The following is a 20,567-nucleotide window of genomic DNA, read 5'->3' on the forward strand; positions in this document are numbered from 1 at the left end:
TTTTATTACAATAGATTCAATGTCGAAAGATCGGGTGACTCGGACATTATGCCTTGTTAATTGTCACAAGCTTGTTGCAAGTGCAACCTGTTTTTTCGTCAAAAACGCGAAAAATACGGACATTTTACAAAAACTACGGACTAACGGACACAGAGCTGAAAATACGGACATGTCCGTTTTAATACGGATGCCTGGTCACCCTAACTGTGTGTAACATTCTAAAATAAGCAATTGCTTCTGCTTTTGTAAAAATCAGAAGTTGCAGTCGAAGCATAGGCCAAAATCATGAAAGCAACGAAAATTCTTTATTCTATACACGAGTGTCATCTCGTATTTACCGCAAGTGATACATATGTACGGTGCTTTTGCATTTTGGCATTTTGAGTGCAAAACTGCCTGTAAAACCGATTACGCACGGGTTACGGTTTGGTAATTTTACTTGCGCATGCATCCCTAAAAAACAGCAGAAATTAGCGATTTACCGCACGGACTAGGACAAAAAGAAATTTTTAATATTTCAATAGCAGACGCCATTTGTCTTGGCCGCAAACTGGACAAGTATCTTGACAGCCTGTCCTGGTTAGCCGGGCAAATAAATTTCGTATTAGCGCACTCTGACAAATTAAAACCGCAGAGTCAACAGCTTGACAGGTTCCACATTTAAATGTTGCCCTCCTGCAAGCAAATCAATGCCAGCCCACAGATTATATGCAAAGTAAAAACCAATAAATATTCAATGGCTGTCGTCTTAATCTTTAAACACCAGCTCCACTTTGCAGTCAGCAGCCTGTCGCTGGTATAGACCAAAAGCAAAAAAAAAAAAAAATAGCATGAGCAGTAACAATTACATTATAAATTTGGTCATCATCAATTCAAGCTCCTGGGTGACCTAATTCAGCTCGAACAAGAAAGGAAGCTAGCTTCGGCAAGCCAATGCTTATATACCCTTGCAGTCATCAAATATTTCGAACAGAGTACACAAAGGCTAAACAATATCGAAGCTAGGACGACTTTTCCATTAGTTTACCATATTTTTGACTATAGTCTTCCGATTTTGATGAAAATTTATTTGTTATTCAAGAGTCGTTAGAAAACTCTATATTCCAAATACTCAAACCCAAAGAAAACTCTATATTCCAAAAATCATGATTTTCGGATGAGAAATAACGATGTTATCATTTTATTTCCGTTAATTCTATATAGATTTTTCGATCTTTCCTATGGCAGCTATATGATAGAGTTATCCGATTTCGATAAAATTTAAACCGAAATTCAATAGTAGTTATAAAACGCCATCTGGAAGAAATCTAGTTGACCTGATCAAAAACAACGGCGTTAGAATTTTGTATTTCAATCTCTTGTATGGGAGCTATCCTATATATACGCTAGATCCAGCCCGTTCCGACTTATATACTGCGTGCAACAACTACACAACTTTTGGGAAAGTTTCAGCGAGATAGCTTCAAAACTGAGAGACTACTTTGCGTAGAAACGGACAGGAGGACAGACGGACAGACCGACAGACAGACAGACAGACGGACAGACGGACAGACGGACAGACGTACAGGCGTATTTTGATTCAGATGGTGATGCTGATCAAGAATATATATACTTTATGGGGTCTAAGGTGTCTCCTTCACTGCGTTGCAAACTTCTGGCCAAAATTATAATACCCTTTGCTCTGCAAGGGTATAAAAAGGTGTAAATAATAAAAACAAAAAACAAGAAAGGGAGCTAGCTTCGGGACCTGATCAAAAACAACGGAGTGAGATTTTTTTTTTCAATCTCTCATATGGGAGCTATCCTATATAGTCGCCCGATCCGGCCCGTTCCGACTTATACACTGCGCGCAATAACTACACAACTTTTGGAAAAGTTTCAACACGATAGCTTTAAAACTGAGAGACTAGTTTACATATAAATCGACAGGAGGACAGACGGACAGACAGACCGATGGACAGACGTACATACATATTTCGATTCAGATGGTGATGCTGATCAAGAATATATATACTTTATGGGATCTGAAGTGTCTCCTTTACTGTGTTGCAAAATTCTGACTGAAATTATAATACCCTTTGCTCTGCAAGGGTATAAAAATGGATAAAAGTATTATTTAAATTACTTGTTTTGCAACTTAAAGTTCACTTTTTTTTCCAAAAAAGTGAATACAGTAGAATCCTGTTATAACGACACCTCTTATAGTGTCCGTCCGGGTATTGCGACGAAAACTCGATGGCTTGATTGGTCCCCAGACAGACTTTTACACTTAAATCCTTGTGCTTAGTGCGTCTTCCGGGTATAACGACGAAAAATCGTCGGTCCCTTGAAAGTCGCTATAAGCGGATTATACTGTATGTATATTTTTCAAACTTAGAAAAAAATTGGAATTTTGTCATTTCTTCGGTATTTTTTAAGTTCATATAAAAAGGAACTTATAAAAACTAAAAAAAAAATTTGGTTCCACTGTTTCAGATGCATCGCACGAACTCCATCACCGGCACCGATTTACAAGTGCACACTCCAGGCGCCCCAGAAAAATCGTTACAACTTCCGCTAATTTCAATTATTTGCAATAATAAAAATTGTTTTTTAAAGTTTAAATAAAATATATTATCATCTCAAAATTTCGTCTACCGCAATCATTTCCTTCCCTTTCAAAAAAATTGTTCAAAAAACGCTTCTTTTTCGGCTCCTAAAGCAGACCACTGCCTTAAGTCATCTAATCCGTCATCACCTTAAGGACAAATTGGAGAATGGGAACTTTATGATCACCGATATTTTTCCATCAACAATACATTTACAAAAATTTCTCTGCCTGCCTACCTTGGAAAGCGGGCATGCTCACCTTTCATTCGCCTTCGCATCGGACACACTCGTGCAACACACGAACATGTGCTCACAGGAACACCACGTCCCTCTTGCCTTTGTGGCGAACGCCTTGAAATAGACCATCTTCTTAATTCATGCCGTCTTCTAGAGAGCGTCAGGGCTCACATTTTCAAACAACATAAGCCATCCGACAGTTTAAATGTAGTTTCTCAAGAAAACATAACAAACCTTTACACATTTGCAATCAAATCCAACCTAAATATTTAAGTATTGTAAATAATTAACTAAGTCTCGAGTCGTAGGGCATAGCAGCTAGTACTCTTTTAAGAAACCCATTAGATTTAGTATTATATACTAGATTTAATTTTGTTAATTAAATAAATAAATAATAAAATAGGTACAGTCGTGGGAATTATAAACATATGCATAGACCAGACTAAAATAAAATCACCAATGCACTTCTAAAAGTGTCATCCAAAAATTCATATGAAAAACAATATTCATATGTATGTATCATACTCTATATATTTATTTCTTTTCTAATTTTTTTTTTTATAAAATTCTTTGCTTTGTTTATTGAATCTTCTCCTTACGAGACTAACAGTCATAAAGATTAGAACAGTAAAAATGGCCCTGACAAATTATGGCTGGGTTGAAAGGTTGTTACGTTGTAGGCGGGTTCTTCTGGAAACCCGAGTCAGATCCCTTGCGAGAGGATTTGGGTGGGCTGAGAGTTTTTCCTTGTATGACGTGATGTGATAGCTCTCAGGATCTTTGCTTGAGCGCGATGTATGATGTCTATGTTAGTTTTGCTAGCGTTCCCCCAGAGCTGGGAGCCTTACGTCCAGATACCCCTGGCAGAGCAAAAGGAAATTATAATTTCAGTCAGAAGTTTGCACCGCAGTGAAGCAGTCACCTCAGACCCCATAAAGTATATATATTCTTGATCAGCATCACAATCAGAGTCCGTCTGTCTGTTTCTATGTAGACTAGTCTCTCAGTTTTGAAGCTATCCTGCTGAAACTTTCCCAAAAGTTGTGAAGTTATTGCACGCAGTATATAATTCGGAACGGGCCGGATCGGCCGACTATATCGGATAGCTCCCATACGAGAGAATGAAATAAAAAATTCTCACGCCGTTGTTTTTGATCAGATTGACTTAATTTCTTTGAGATGGCGTTTTCTAACTGCTATTGAATTTCGGATTAAGGCAGGTTCTCACCTTGTGGCAAAAAAAAAAATTAATTTTTTTTTTTTTTTTGGCTTATCGTATAGATATATATTCCGAAAATGACCTAAATTTGAAATATTACAAAAGTTACATGCCCTTACATGGAGCACATGTCGAGCACCGGCCATTGGAAGCCAAAACTTTAAACGCGTTTATCTCGGAACCTTACGGAAGTAATTGAAGGCGTTGGAGTTAACCAATCGTCATCAAATTTTTTTTAAATGTTCCTAATTGTTTCCTTTAACTCATGAACTAGGATTATCCAAAAATATTGAAAACTGTTTAATTGAAAAAATAATTAGTGAGAAAAAAAGCGAGAAAATCAACATTTTTTTTCAAAAGCTAATAACTTTTGCAATTTTCATTGTTTTTTTCTTACCCTAGTTCATTTTATGTACAGTACTATACACTTTAAGAATCTTTTCGGTTTTTCAGTTTCCGATTACCCGTTTTGGCTGAATCACTTCCGTAAACGGGGCACCTTTTTGCCGATATATTGGCACTGAGGAACGCCCCTTCCCGCCCCTTTTTTGATTTTTCAATTTTGAAATTTTTTTCGCAAAATAAATATGTTTTCAATTAAAGTTATAAATTTCAGATTTTTATCTTAAACCGTTTTCTCAAAAAAATTTTTTTTTTAAATGTCACTTTTTCGGCCCTACATGGTGAGAACCTGCCTTAAATTTTATCAAAATCGGATAACTCTTAATATAGCTGCCATAGGAAAGATCGAAAAATATACATATAAATAATGGAAAAAAATTATAACATCGTTGTTTTTAATCCCACGAGCATGATTTTTAAAATATGGAGTTTTTTAATAACCCTTGAATATAGAAAAAAATTTCATTTAAATCCGACAACGTTATCATATAGCTGCCATAGGAAAAATCTATAAAAAAAATAACCGAAATAAAATCATAGCATTGTTGTTTTTAATCAGACAAGCATGATTTTTGGAACGTATAGGTTTCTTACATTTCTTGAAATACGAATTAAATTTTATCAAAATCGGATAACCATATCATATGGCTGCCATATAAACAATAGTCGAAAATTGAAAGTTAATAGAAAAATCGTCATAGCTTTGATGTTGTTTAGCCTTAATGTATTTTGTTCGACATAGAGTATTTTATGACTGCAAGGGTATATAAGCTTCGTCGAAACTAGCTTCCTTTCTTGTTTTTAATATTTTAAGGTGCAAATCATGACACTTATGCTTTTGTGCGTGTGCTGATAATTAAAACATCAAAATTATTAATATTTTAATATTCATTTTTATATATTGTATTCATTGTATATAAAATAATCGCATAGTAAAATAAATTAAACTTACTCATTATGCATTTACATTTAATAATTTGTTACGGCTGTAAGTTTCTAGACGCAGGCTTATATAAAACTTTAAAATCTGAAACAAAAATAATACATTGTAGGAATTAATTTGAGAGTTATATTCAGAATTTAACAAATTAGAATTTTTTTAGCCTTGCAGAGTATGATAGTTTAAGTTATAGGTTTCCACCGCAGGAAGGAGACACCTCAAATACCCCATAAAGAATGATATATATATGTATATATAATATATAAATTAAGGAGTAACAATTAGTCTTATCATTTCGCTGGTGATTTTCGTGCCACTCTAGTGTTAAGCTAAAAACTTTGTTTTAGGGCATAAACACAGGGCATGACACAGCATATACCACTTAAATAGCTGCACTCAAAACCATTCTGCACAAGCAGTGGCGTGGTTCTTGCTTTTGCATGGTCAGCATCTTCCGTGGGTGCGCAGTCGACTCGCTGACAATGCTTATGTGCTCTTGGCTTGTAAGTTAGTTTCATTTATCACTTCAATGAACAGCCCGTGCTCAATTAATAATACTCCGAAGGTAGTTCTGAGCGACGTCATACTGTCGCCTTCCCTCGATCACTAGTAAGGACGCTGCCGATTCGGTGCGCCGCACAGTGGACGATTTGGTCTCGCTAGCGGCTTTAATTTAAATTTTCAATTTTAAAAAGCCATGATATTTTTTCACAAGTCGATAACAGATGCTTTGATTAGATTTATCCAAGCTTTTAAATAGCTCAACCATCAGCTAATCATCAGTTGTGAACGGACAAACACACCATATGATTTTGCAAAGAGATTAACATTTTTTTTTTCGCGCATTGACTTCGAGTTCCTCAGAAATTTACAATTTTTATTGAATTTATTAAAAGCTTGTCTTTCGTGGAGTCGAACTTACCGGATTCAAGTGGATTCAGTCTAACTCTCTTATTAACCGAAAGTGTGAATCAGTGGCGTGCAAAATGTGTAATATGAACTGATATGACCTGCTAGTCTTAAAGCTATGGTACTTTTTAGGCACAATGTCAGTAGCAACAATAAATGAAGCTAGCTTCGGCAAGCCGAAGCTTATATACCCTTGCAGTCATAATTTATTGAATAAAATACATAAAGGCTAAACATAGCTTCGATATGACGATTTTTCTATTAATTTTCCATATTTTTGACTATTGTTTATATGGCAGCTATATGACATGGTTATCCGATTTTGATAAAATTCTCTCTATATTCCAAAAATCATGCTTGCCTGATAAAAAACAACGATGTTATAATTTTAATTTCCGTTATTTCCATATATATTTTTCGGTCTTTCCTATGGCAGCTATATGATAACATTATCGGATTTTAATCAAGATTTTTTCTCGATTCCAGGGTTATTAAAAAACCATATTTAGAAAATCATGCTCATGGGACTAAAACAACAACGTTATAATTTTTTTCCATTATTTATATATGTTTTTTTAGATCTTTCCTGTGGGAGCAATATGATAGAGTTATCCGATTTTGATTAAATTGAATCCGAAATTCAAAAGTATCTGGATCCATCTGGAAGAAATCAAGTCGACCTGATCAAAAACAACGGAGTGAGATTTTTTTTCAATCTCTCGTATGGGAGCTATCCGATATCGTCGGCCGATCCGGCCCGTTCCGACTTATATACTGCGTGTAATAACTTAACAACTTTGGGAAAGTTTCAGCAGGATAGCTTCAAAGATGAGAGACTAGTTTACATAGAAACAGACAGACGGACCGACGGACAGACGTACATACATATTTCGATTCAGATTGTGATGCTGATCAAGAATATATATACTTTATGGGGTCTGAGGTGTCTCCTTCACTGCATGGCAAACTTCTGACTGAAATTATAATACCCTTTGCTCTGCAAGGGTATAAAAATAACAACCAAATTTTTAAAATGGACTTGTGCCGTCATGCAACGACAAAGTTAAATTCGAATTTTTTCATTGGCATTTTTATTTATTCATAACTGGTTGGGTTCCATTTAAAATTTTTGGTTTACGGTTTTTTTTTTAAATTCCTTTATAACTCCTCCTGGGAGCATAGGGCCTCGACTAGATTCCTCCATGTTACTCTATTTCTTGCTGTCTGTTTCGCTGGCATCCCATGTGATGTTGTATTGGGACAGTTTTTGAAGGGCGGTTCTTCTCCATGTTGTTTTAGGCCTGCCTACACGTCTGCTTCCCTGTGGGCTCCACTCTAGTGCCCTCCTAACTATGCTTTCCTGGTCCTTTCGCAGTGCGTGGCCTATCCATCTCCATTTTTTCTTCCTGATTTGGAGTCTTGTTGCACTTTCACCCATCATATTCCAGAGGTCTATGTTAGAGATTCTGTTTGTCCAGAAAATCCCGCATATTATTCTGAGACACTTGTTGGTGAATGCCTGCGATTGCTGGATTATTGTCTTTGTTGTGAGCCACGTCTCGCTTCCATATAGTATGACGGATTTTACGCATGAGTTGAAGATCCGTATCTTTGTCTTTCTGCTTATTTGACGGCTTATCCATATGCGGTAGAGTCTCCCGAAGGCAGACCTGGCTTTAGCTAGCCTACTCGTCACATCTTGTGTCACGCCACCGTTGTTGGAGATTACGGTGCCAAGGTATGGGAAACTCTCGACGTACCTATTCTATTGGGTTTCCTCCTACGATGATATTTCCTTGGCTGGCGTGATTGAGGCGCATCGCTTTTGTCTTCGCCGTGTTAATTTGTAGACCCACACGGCTGGCTAGGTTCACGAGGTCATCAACTTTGGGTTGAATATCACTCAGTTTGTGAGAGATTAGACAGATGTCGTCTGCGTAGTCTAAGTCTTCAAGTTTGGTGAAGCTCCATGTGATTCCACGTTTGTGTTTGCACACTTCTCTCATGACCTCGTCCACCACAATGTTGAAGAGCAGTGGGGATAATGGGCATCCTTGCTTGACTCCGTACTCCTTTCCTTGCAAGCGCTCCCCATATTGCTGCTCTATTTATTGAATCGAACGCCTTCTTGAAATCGATGAACAGGAGGTACAGTGGTGCTCTCCATTCCACAGCTTGTTCGGCTATGATGCGTAGGGTGTTGGCTTGGTCTACGCAGCTCCTGTGTGGTCTGAAGTTATTTCTGCCATCAGTTGAGTGTCAACTTGGAGGATTTCGGCTGGAATGCCATCCATCCCGGCAGCTTTGTTGTTCTTGAGCTTCTTTATTGCGTTTCCGATTTCTCTCACGGTGAGTGGGACGGATAATATTCTCCGGTTCCCATTTGCTGGCACAACACTTCTGTAGTCATCGCTCCTGCTAGGCATGTCGGAGTTGCTGATTTCCATGAAGTATTGGCGCCATCTGTGGATTTGGTCGTCGTCGCTAGTGAGAAGTATTCCGTTGGCATCTTTGACTGGTTGGTTCTTTCTTCTATATAATCCTGAGATTTGTTCAATTGTCTGGTATAGTGATCGCATGTTGTTCTCATTTGCTGCGCGTTCTGCCTTATCTGCCAGTCTATCCAGTAGGGCTCTCTTGACCGCTTTGCATAGTACGCGGTGTTCGTCGCGTCTATTGCTGTCATGGTCAGCCAGTAATTTCAGTGAGTTCCTTTTGTTGATCGTGTCCCACATTGCGCTAGAGATCCAGTTGTTTCTTCTTCGTTGTTGAGTGCCAATGATGCCTTCTGCGGTGGTCCTTAGTGAATCGCACGTCTGTTCCCATGTCAGGCCTTGCTGCGGTAGTAGGTGGGTGCGTAATGTTGATGCAATCCTGGCGCTGATGTCCGTTTTGCCATGTAGGTGTAGGTTGAGGGGGGACGGGCGTTGGTTCCTTGAGTCGTCAGCATTGAGAGCTCCCCAATGATCAGCTCGTAGTCGCTGTCTATCGATGCTCCCCTCTTGTCCCTTACATCCAGTAGAGACTTCCTCCATTTTCTGCTTGTACAAATGTGGTCAATTTTGCTCTGCAAGGGTATAAAAAGTGCAAGCCAAAGCTTTTATACCTTTGTAGTCTTAAAAAAAAAAAATAATGTTCTTTATCATTCCACCTGGCAGAAAAGGACCTCTATAACCTGTAGTGGATACAGTAATCTTTGGTGTTTTTCGTTCGAACTGGTGATAAGATACCGGTCTACCGGCTGCTCCACCGACCGCCCTATTCTTTAAATATAGGGTTTTCTAATGACTCTTAAATTTCGAATTAAATTTCATAAAAATCGGACGAGTATCTGATATAGCTTTCATATGAACAATCGTCGAAAATACAGAAACTTCATATAGAAATCAACATAGCTTCCATGTTGTTTAGCCCCTATGTATTTGGTTCGACATATTATATTTGATTACTGCAACGTTATATAAGCTTCGGCTTGCCGAAGCTAGCTTAATTTCTTATTTTTTTATTACTTTGGTTTTATTTATTGATTATTCTCTTAACTTTAAGGCCAGGTTCCTCTGAAAAACGTACTTTTTTCAATTAATTTTATTTTCATAACAAAAAATGTTGAGTATTCAATTTTTTTTATATATGAAAGTATATATATGAAATTACTAAAAAAATTTTTTAATTTTTTTTTTCAAAATGGCGGTCCTGAAAATGGCTGCTGAAACTCGTCCGATTCGTAGATGGATGACACGATTACTTGAAAAATAATTATCTGAATGCAAAAACCAAAATAGTTTCGTGTTCTGCATCGAAGTAGCTATGGCCGATACCAGAATGAAAAATTTTCCATGAAAAATAAAAAAATGGCGGACTTTTGAATTTTTTTAACCCTTTTTTTCACTTATAATTGTTTATAACTTTTTTAAAAAATAATGAATATTTCTGATTCTGGTACCGGCCATAGCCAGACATATTAAGAGTAAAATGCCGTTTGGTTCAAATCGATAAGTGCCATAGTTTTGAAATGAGAGTGTCATCCATGCGAGAAAACGTGGTTCGGAGAAAAATCAGTTTAAAGTTTTTAAAGCGTTCGAGCGGCCGTACTACCAGCAGCGCTCCTCACTCTTTTACACCTACTTCTCGGCCTTGCTGACCTTCGGGACTTATTTTATACTATTTCGACAAGTATATAGTAGCAATTTATGAAAAAAAAAAATTTTCATTTTTTCAAAATTGTTGAGAGGAACCTGGCCTTAAGACTTACAATAAGTTTACGAATCTAAACATTAAAATGCAACTAACAATATACTTAAAAATTAGATTTTTTTTAAAAATTGCCCTTTTCAATAAATATCGAATGAGTTAAGAAAAGTATGGTATCATTCAAACGGCATTTAAATTACCTTTCCATTGATACCAAAAGTTAAAAGAAGCAAGTTCAAGTTTCGAGTATATTTCACTTTTATTTTGTCAAAAAATATATGCCGACCAGTGTATGTTTCCGTTGCGAACTTACCACTGTGCCTTGGTGGTTTTTTTCAAGATCTTCGACTAAGCTCGCTGGACTATGTCAACATTACTATTGCTGGCACTCCACCATGACTGGGACCCGGACATCCGTATAGGCTTTACTACCGAGTTATATACCAGGACTTTATATTCAATTCTAAGGGGAGACCGAGCGTTGATAAGCCAATAAAGGCTGCTGGATTTTAGCTTTAGGGGTGTTCTTTTGGCTTCAATTTACCGTTGCCATGTGAGTCTTCCGTCGAGGTGTACTCCTAGATACGTCATTTCGTTTGCTTGCAGGAGTAGAGTGTTGTTCAACGTCAGCGGCGGGCAGTTTTACCTGTTCAAGGTGAAAGTAACCTGCTAGCATTTTTGTTCGTTCACTTTTATTGGCCAATCTGAAAGCAATTTTTCAATATCGACCAGATAAAGAGCTAACTGCGCAGTTGCTTGCATCGGGAATTTTGAGCGGCTAAGAATAGCTGTGTCATAGGCAAACGTGGATGTTGTTAGACGTGTGCTTTTTGGAATGTCTGCTGTGTAGAGGACATATGAGGTTGGCCCTAGCAGGCTACTTTGAGGAACTCCAGCTCCAATAGTTAAATTGTCAGTTATAGCAGTGTTACATCTCACCGCATATTATCTGTCGTAGAGGTAAGACTCTGAAAGAGTTCCGAATTTCTGAAGTTATTCGGTTGACATGTACAATTTATCTGAGGGGATTCCTTCCTGGATTCTTAGGATTGTGTTTATCTGAGACATTTTTCAAAGAGTTTACTTAAGCTTGGAAGTTGGCATATAGGTCTATACGACTTACGGACTGTGTGGTCTTTTCCCGGCTTTGTTATCATTATTATAATTGACATTTTCCCTCTCACTGGAAAGTGGATAAGTGTTGCAATGTCATTGAAAAGCTGTGTGTCGGGTCATCCAGCCACAGCAGATAACTAGGTTCTCTTAATGCGCGCTCTTATCTTATCTGCATAATAACCATCGCTCTCTATCTCTATCATTCTATTCGCTCTCTCGTTGCTTGTTGGCTTCTACTCTGCTGAAATTGTCTGATCCGTTGTAATTCTAACTCTTCCTTTCGATCTCGCGGACCATTTTTGTTAATCGCTTCTGCTAAAATAAATTCGCTGTCTTTGCAGAAATCGAACTCTAAACTCTTGTGTTTTTATTTAAATAGCTAATAAAAAAGCTTATTAGCTCAACACTGTGTAAAAGTGCAGTCGGCGCAATATGGGAGCTCAGTGATTTTTTTTGGGGGTTACGAGGTCGCAGCGCGGTGATTTATTTGTTTTTGTTTTATTTGGGCGAAACTCAATTGGCTCATGTTAAATCTGAGGCCCATATGGTAAAGTCGGCAAAGTGAACGCATGATTTGGTTGGAAGACATTTTTGAGGTGGTTAGCAAAAGTGCTGGCTCTGTCTGCATCGCTGTGCGCCCCTCCGCCTGTGGGATTTATAATAGGCATCACAGTTTCTTTCGGTAGGCTCAGAGTTGGTTGAGCTGTTTTTTGAAGAAGATGTTGACAATTGTTCTATGTAACGGCGCGTGACATATGCTTCTTCTTGCTGTAAAGCTTTGGTGAGTTGACATGAGGCATGTCTTAAGCTTTACCTAGCAGATGACGATCTGTGGAATTGCCTGACTTGACGTAAGTTTATTGTGTATTTATAGTTAAAAGTGTTGAAACTTTAGCTGGAGAGACGAGTACAGTCTCTAGTATATTAAAAAAGGTGTGTACTCTAGCTTCATCATTGAGATGAGGGCAAAGCTCTGCTGTTATTAAGTAGTCTCCTAGTGAGTTGAAAAACTGCATAAACTCACCCCAACTATAGTAAAGTAAGGGGGCCATTATACGGCGGCTAGGGTAAGTTGGTTGCCTGTGTTTGATTGTATATTTATAGATGTGGCCTGTATGTTGTTTTTAGCAAATTTATTATGATAGTGGGGCTTAATACGGCTTTAAGTGCTTTGCTTCACCATCTGGATGATTTGTTCCGTAAAATGAATAGCCTTGTATAGTGTGTTTAGGAAAGCAGCGTCGGTGTGATTGTCCAGTAGGAATTGAGCTTACTAAAGTTTATGCAGTGAAACGCCGTTGGCGTTCCAGCTCCGATATCCGTAGGGAGGTCATTATTTGGATTGTTGTGAAACCAGTATTTAATTCAATAGACTTCGGCTTTGCATTATAACTTGCAAAGTTGTACGCATAAATGACATAGTCTCCGTAGTGCTTCGTTACAGGCTGTCATATCTTCGAAATTGCTTTTAGCTTCTCCGGTGATTGATGCTGCTGAGCCGTGTTCGGTTCTTGATTTGCTGATTGCAGAAATGAACTTTTTGAGACAGGGGAAGGCAGTCCTGATTTATATCACATTTTTTTCAAAGTTTGTGGGTCCTAGTGAGAATCTAGGTGCAGTCAAGAAGAAGACTTCAGGGTTTGATCTAGAAGCTGTCAACTATTTATATTGGGTGCGGGAATTAGTTCTCTGATGGAAGCGTCTTTTTAGCTCCTTATAAACTGAACCACTTTTGTAGATAGCAGGGTGATTGCCACCGCAATTGCCGCATTTTTTCGAGTTGCAGTCATCTTTACCCGCTGAGTAGTGTGCGGAGACATAAAGCCCTTCACAAACTATACACACCGGGCGCAGTATGACCATATTCTTGGCAGTTCGCACATTGTACCGGGCTACTGCGCTTGTGCGGTTCCTGTTATTCTGCGGTGCAGCAGGAACTGAAGATTGTAAATAGAGACTTATTTTCTGGTGCGCGCTCTACCTTAAAGAGTGGCTGCGGCTTTCTATCCCTGTTAAGGATATTGAAGACAGTCTAAGCGCTGAATCCTTTCTGTTGTAGCGCCCTTGAATCCCTTCTCTTTTAGCGCCTTTGTTATCTCTGCAGGCGGACTCTATGCCCTTAAGTAAGACTTGCAGGCGCTTGCCACTTTTTAGGTGGTACGTGTATAAGTTTTTTATTTTCGGTAAGATATTTCGATTATACTTTGTAATTATCTTCCCACTTCATTGGAACTTTTGTTTCTTGAATGTTGTCCTTTATAAGGGGTTTTATGTGGAAGTTATCCTTTCCAATAAGCTCGATAGATTTTTTGACAAGGACATTGGAGCTCTTTTCTCGAATATAATTCGGCGGAGGCATTGGCTTCCTTTTCTCGACTTCTGTAGATTCGGCTGCCTCAACGTCGATCTTTCGATCTTTTTTATGTCAGATATTTGATATAGTTATCCGATTTTTATAAAGTTTCATTCAAAATTCGATAGCAGAGTGATAAGCTCTTAATAAAATTAATTTTTGTTCAGTTCACGCAAATGTGAACTCTTTTTGTTATACCCTTATACCTGTTCCTCGAGAACTAGTGAGATATTCAAGGGGGGCTTAGCTGGGGCTAGCAGGCGGGTCGCAGGTTGTGGATAGCGAACGGCCTTTTTCATAAGGTCAGTTGTGAATAAGCGCAAGCTAATACACAACCCCGGACAAACAGCGGGTACACCGAAGTCGGTGTTCTGGTAAGACGCTTGTTTGGCCCTCTTCCCTCACAATTACCTACCAACTTCCCTTTCCACAATCTCACTCCGGTGCCGGACTAAGGTGTCATCCGACCCGTGCCGATAGTCATCCTGGCTGGGGGCCCGGATTAACAACTAGCCCAGTCTCTCACGGAGGGTTCAGGCAAGTGGCGACCGCCTGTCCTAGCTATGCCTTACCCGGGTATGGCGGATCTCTGCCCGGGCGGACCCTATATTCTCCGCAACACGTGGGATCTGAATATGAGGAAGAATAACACAAACAAATTACCGCAGGACATCCCTGCCTCGAGTGTCGCAAGACACTTCGAAAACCAACTCCTCGATGGAGAGCGACCACAGGTGGGACCATCCCCATCCAGGAGCGCAGCCACCGCCAGGAGTGCGTCTCGGACGCAGAATGTGGGACATCCCCCACAATGGTCAACTGTTCCAGTCCGGGAACGTAAGCGACCAGCAGGACCATCCCGGCTGGCTCGCCTACCCCCGCGGCTAGACAGAGGACCAGGCCTGCCATTAAGACAGATGTCCTTCCAGCCAAAGGACAACCTGCAGGCCTAGACGACCCCAACAGGAGAGGCCTGCCGGGGTCCAAATAAAAAGGTACCTCAGATACCTCCACCTGATGAAGCATTGAAGAAGGCGAAAAAACCACGACCAGTGGTACAAAACGTTGCCCCTGCCAGCAAGCGGGCAAACAGTACCCTCACCCCTCCGATGGACACCCCGAAAAGGTCCAAGTCAAAGGGCACCAAAGAGGCAGCGGCACCCCCACTCGTCCCCCAAGGCCTGATGGGCCGATCACATCAAAGGCGGCGGCGACGAGGAGACCCCCCCTGAGGCATCTGCTGGCACACCCAGCGTGTCGAAGGCGGGTGACAAGGGTGGAAAGCAGCTACCCTCCACTCGTACGGCTCCTCTCACGGGCGCACACACCTCCTACGCGGAGGCCGCCAAGAGAGTCAGAGTTGCGGTACTACCTGAGGACTACCCGCAGGTGTACCTGAGCAACGAAGAGCTTGCCGAGCTGGAGGACGCCATTATGGACGATGTGCTCATGTCACAATGGGACTCAGTGGTCGCCTTCAGAGGAATCCACTTTAGGGTCGGATACCTCCTGATAGACTGCTTGGACCAGGACACAGCGGACTGGCTGCGGACTGGCTGAGGACTGTGACGCCTCAGCTAAGAACATTGAAGGGCGTGCCCCTTGACACTAGGGTAGGAGAAGACATTCCTGCGGTATACAATGTCACAGCCTTCTGCCCTAGAAGTGCAGAGAGAAGCAATATGGGGCTTCTAATGATGGTGGGACGCCAAAACAGAATGGAGATCGATGCCTGGAAGGTGATCTGCCGAAAGAACGACGGAGGCGGGGCACTCTTCGTCTCTTAAGGGCATCAGCTCAACTTTAGATTCGGGACCGTCTCAGTGAGTGGTCTCAGGAAGACGGCAAAGATGGCCGCAACAGAAGTAGCACCCCCCTGGCCCCATAGTCGGCAAAGTGGAGGTCGAGGAATCCCTCGACAAGCCACAAGAGCCTATGGGTGCAAAGGAGGAGGCTATCGCTGATATGGACGTGGGGAGTGAGGATGAGCATCCCTCGCCCTCCCAGGAGCCCCTCCTGGACTATAACGACGAGATGGAGGCCGACGTCACTCTGACGGAAGGCAGTGAAGGGGAATGCCCGCCCCCTTCACAAAATATGGAGCACCCGCTCCAGTGATGGCTGCATACAGCAGCACGAGGCTAGCCCAGGTGAACCTACACCGAGCCAAGGCGGCATCAGCCGTCCTGGCCAGGTTGTTTTCCAACCAATATCTCGGACTAGCTCTCATACAGGAGCCTTGGTGCAATCAGGGCATTAAAGGCCAGTACACAAAGGGAATCAAAGGTAATATGCGACCAACGGGGTGCACACCCATGAGCATGCATATTAATAAGAAAATATATCAATTATAGTATCTTGTCAGAGTTCCTAAGTAGTGACTGTGTCGCGGTAACTGTGAGCGGCGCAGTAAGGTTAACAGCGATCGCCATAGCATCGGCGTATTTTGCTGGGGATGCAGCATGCCCACCACCGGAAAACATCGGACTCGTGGAATGCTGCAAGAGGAAGAAGATGCACCTAATCATCGGGTGTGACGCCAATGCACATCGGTAATCGGATAGAGACGCCCCATGGAGGAATGACAACCTGAAACGGCTCAGAATCTCCACCCGCCGGCTCTTCAACAGAGAAAAAACGAGCGAGGATAACTAGGGACAATATAAACAAAGCCTGACGCTCTACAACAAGGAGATCAGGAAGGCCAAACGGAAAAACTACAGAGAAAACTACTAGTCAAACTTCCCCTGAGCTCACACCCCAGGGACGAAATGACAGGAGATTTCATCTTTGAAAAGAATTTCTCTGCTCATCTGAGCAACAAGAAAGAATGGACCACCATGAAGGAAGTACACTCCATGGCGAGTCACACTATAGCATGGTATACGGACGGGTCTTTAACACACCAAGGCACTGGCCTTGGAGTAGTAGGACCACGAATTAAGTACCATTAATCGTTAGGCCAATACACCAGCATATTCCAAGCGCAAACTTCACCATAGGACGGTGTGCAGAGCTCAATATGAAGCGTGGGTACACAAACAAGGACATTGCGATCCTCTCGGACAGTCAAGCGGCAATTACTGCACTATGCAGCAATAGAATCACCTCGAAGCTGGTTCGAGAAGTAAGAACAAAGCTGAACCTTCTGGGCAGCAACAACAGGCTGTCATTAAGATGGATTCCAGGACACAAAGACATATCCGGGAATGAATTAGCCGACTAGCAAAACTAGGGGCGGAACGACCCCTTATAGGACCCGAGCCTTACTGTGGCATAGGCAGCACAATCAAAGATTACCTAAGAAAGGAAGAGGTACATATGAGGCAAACCTGCTGGGAAAACACCACAGGCCAAAGACAAGCCAAAACCCTCATCTGCAACTATGTCATGAAGCGGTTTAAGAAACTTATACTACTAGGGAAGAGTTCACTTAGGATATCTACCGGCTTACTAACCGGACATTGCAAACTAAGGAGACACCTATTTAATATAGGGATTGCAAACAGCAATACATGCAGATTCTGTGACAGCGAGGATGAAACCTCCCTACACATAATATCAGATTGCTCAGCACTAAGTGGCCTGAGGAGCAGAACACTCGGGTCCAGGTTCCTTACACTTGGGACCTCTGGAAGCATAACCCAACAAATCTCCTTAACTTTATCGGAGAAGCCGGGTTGATGGGTGAGCTTTAAGGTCAGATAGGAGGTACAATAGATCCAGTTGGGTCGTGGTAACCTTTTTCCCCCCTAATAATAATAATACCACTATACCCTTGTATTAATCAGAAGTTTGCAACCCAATGAAGGAGACACCTCAGACCCCATAAGGTATATATATATTCTTGATCAGAATCACGATTATAATGGAAATACGTCTGTCCGTCTGTCTGTTTCTATGCAAACTAGTCTCTCAGTTTTGAAGTTATCCTGCTGAAACTTTCCCAAAAGTTGTGAAGTTATTGCACGCAGTATATAAGTCAGGGCGAGCCGGATCGGGCGACTATATCGGATAGCTCCTATACATAAGATTGAATTATTTTTCGTTGTTTGTCGATATGATACTTTATTTTGTCGAGATGGTGCTATTTACACAAGAATCGGACGACTATATTATCAAGCTGCAATAGAAAAGATCAAAAAATATGAATAGAAATAGAAGCAAAAAAATGACAGCGTCGTTGTTTTTAATCCCGCGAGCATGAACACGTGCATTTTGAACATCGAGTTTTTTAATAACCCTTGATTCGAAAAAAAGATTTCATAAAAATCGGACTGCTATATCATATAGCTGCCGTAGGAAAGATTATTATTATTATTAGGTGGCACTACAACCCGATTCGGGTTTTGGCCGACCTCAGCGTCTCCCTCCAGGCGCCTCTGCTCCTCGCGCGCCTCCTCCAATCGGAAATTCCCAGTGCAGTCAGGTTCTCCTCCACTTGGTCCTTCCATCGGAGCTTTGGTCGTCCCCTTCGTCGTCGCCCGTAGTCGACCCTCGCTTCAAACACCTTCTGAGCTGGAGATTCTTTATCCATACGCACAACGTGGCCGAGCCAGCGCAGACGTTGTATCGTGATGCGCCGGACCACGTCCACGTCGTCGTACAACTCGTACAGCTCGTGGTTCATCCGAATGCGAAAGTCGTCCCCAATCCGAACGGGACCAAAGATCTTGCGAAGAATTTTTCTCTCGAACACTCCAAGCGCTGCTGCATCCGTCAGTGATATTACCCATGCTTCTGCGCCATATAAAAGCACGGGTAGGATGAGTGTCTTGTAGAGTGTTAGTTTTGTTCGGCAAGAGAGGTCTCTATTGCACATTTGCTTACTCAGACCAAAGTAGCACCTATTGGCAAGTGTGATTCTTCGCTTGATCTCCAGGCTGACGTCATTTTCGGTGTTAATGGCAGTGCCAAGGTACGTGAACTCCTTGACCACTTCGAAGGTATAGCTGTCCGCTACCACATGGGAGTCTAGGCGCCGCGCCTCCCTGCTTGTAGACAGCATATACTTCGTCTTGCCCTCGTTTACCGCCAAACCCACTTTTGCCGACTCTTTTTCGATAGCCGAAAATGCAGCAGTGACATCACGCTTGCTGCGGCCAATGATGTCAATATCATCGGCATACGCAAGGAGCTGGACACTTTTATAAAAAATAGTGCCAGATCGATGTACACCGGCTTTCCGCAGTACTCCTTCCATTACGAAGTTGAAGAGATCTCACGACAGGGGGTCGCCTTGTCTGAAACCTCGAACGGTATTAAAAGGTTCGGAGAGGTTCGTTCCTACCTTGACAGAGCTGATGGTACTGCTCAATGTCATTCTGCAAAGCCGTATTAGCTTTGCAGGAATACCGAACTCAGACATAGTGGCATATAGGCGTTCCCTCGTCGGGCTATCGAATGCAGCTTTATAATCGACAAAGAGATGGTGTGTGTCGATATTATTCTCGTGGGTTTTTTCCAGGATTTGGCGTAATGTGAAGATCTGGTCTATGGTGGACTTACCAGGTCTGAAGCCGCACTGATAAGGTCCAATCAGTGTGCTGGTATACGGCTTCAGTCGTTCACATATTACGCTCGATAGGACCTTGTATGAGATGGAAATCAGGCTGATTTCCCGGTAGTTGGCGCATATCGTCGGGTCACCTTTCTTCAGTACAGGACAAAGGACGCTGAGATTCCAATCATTGGGCATGCTTTCTTCTAGCCATATTTTGCACAAGAGCTGATGCATGCACCTTATCAGCTCTTCGCCGCGGGACTTAAACAACTCTGCAGGCAGTCCATCAGCACCAGCTGCTTTGTTGTTTTTGAGCCGCGTTATAGCAACTCGGACCTCGTCATGTCTAGGTAGTGGTATATCCACATTGTCGTCGACTGGTGGTATCGGGCTGCTTCCTCCAATGGCGGGATTGGTGCCGTCATCGCCTGCTAGCAGCTTGGAGAAATGCACCCTTCATAACCTCAGCGAGCACTGCGTATCCGTAACCAGATTTCCATTTTCATCCCGGCAGTTAGATGCTCCGGTCTTGAAACCTTGTGTCAGACGGTTGACTTGTTGGTAGAATTTTTAAACATCATTCCTGTCTCGTAACACCTCAAGTTCCTCGCACTCTCGCTTGTCTTGCTCCCGTTTTTTCCGTCTGAAAAGTCGCCTCTCTTCCTTCCTTTTCTCCCTGTAACGTTCACACGTAGCTCGCGTTGCGCCAGACTGCAACGTTTTTCTGTGGGCGGCGTTTTTTGCTGCAGCTGCGACGCGACACTCCTCGTCATACCATTGGTACCGTGTGGGTGGGCGCTTGAACCCAATGGTTGATTCAGCAGCAGCTCCCATGGAGTGGGAAATGTGCGCCCAGAGTCCCCCGACGTCAACAGGGAGAGGGATAGGTTGGTGGAGCAGTTCCGAGAGGTGAGTGGAGTAGGCCATTGCTGTCCGTTGTGATCGCAGCCTAGTGACGTCAAGCTTTCGTTGCGTGATGGGGCGTATGTTTTTCGCTCGGCATAGCCGCATGCGTATCTTGGCTGCGACAAGATAGTGGTCCGAGTCAATGTTGACTCCACGAAACGTACGCACGTCCATCACACTTGAGGCATGCCTTCCGTCTATC

The 20,567-nt window shown here is 42.0% G+C and overlaps 1 protein-coding gene across 1 annotated transcript in view; it reads right to left on the reverse strand.

Annotated features, from left to right (window-relative positions):
- LOC122320325 (synaptic vesicle glycoprotein 2A-like) overlaps positions 1–20,567 on the reverse strand; it is a 641,446-nt gene that overhangs the window by 526,695 nt on the left and 94,184 nt on the right. Inside the window, exon 2 of the mRNA XM_043208507.1 lies at positions 5,400–5,474. Within this exon, the coding sequence (XP_043064442.1) occupies positions 5,400–5,403 (4 nt within the window). The 5' untranslated portion in view covers positions 5,404–5,474. The remainder of the gene's footprint in view (positions 1–5,399; positions 5,475–20,567) is intronic.

Source organism: Drosophila ficusphila, unplaced genomic scaffold, assembly GCF_018152265.1.
Source record: "Drosophila ficusphila isolate 14025-0441.05 unplaced genomic scaffold, ASM1815226v1 contig_470, whole genome shotgun sequence".
NCBI lineage: Eukaryota > Metazoa > Arthropoda > Insecta > Diptera > Drosophilidae > Drosophila > Drosophila ficusphila.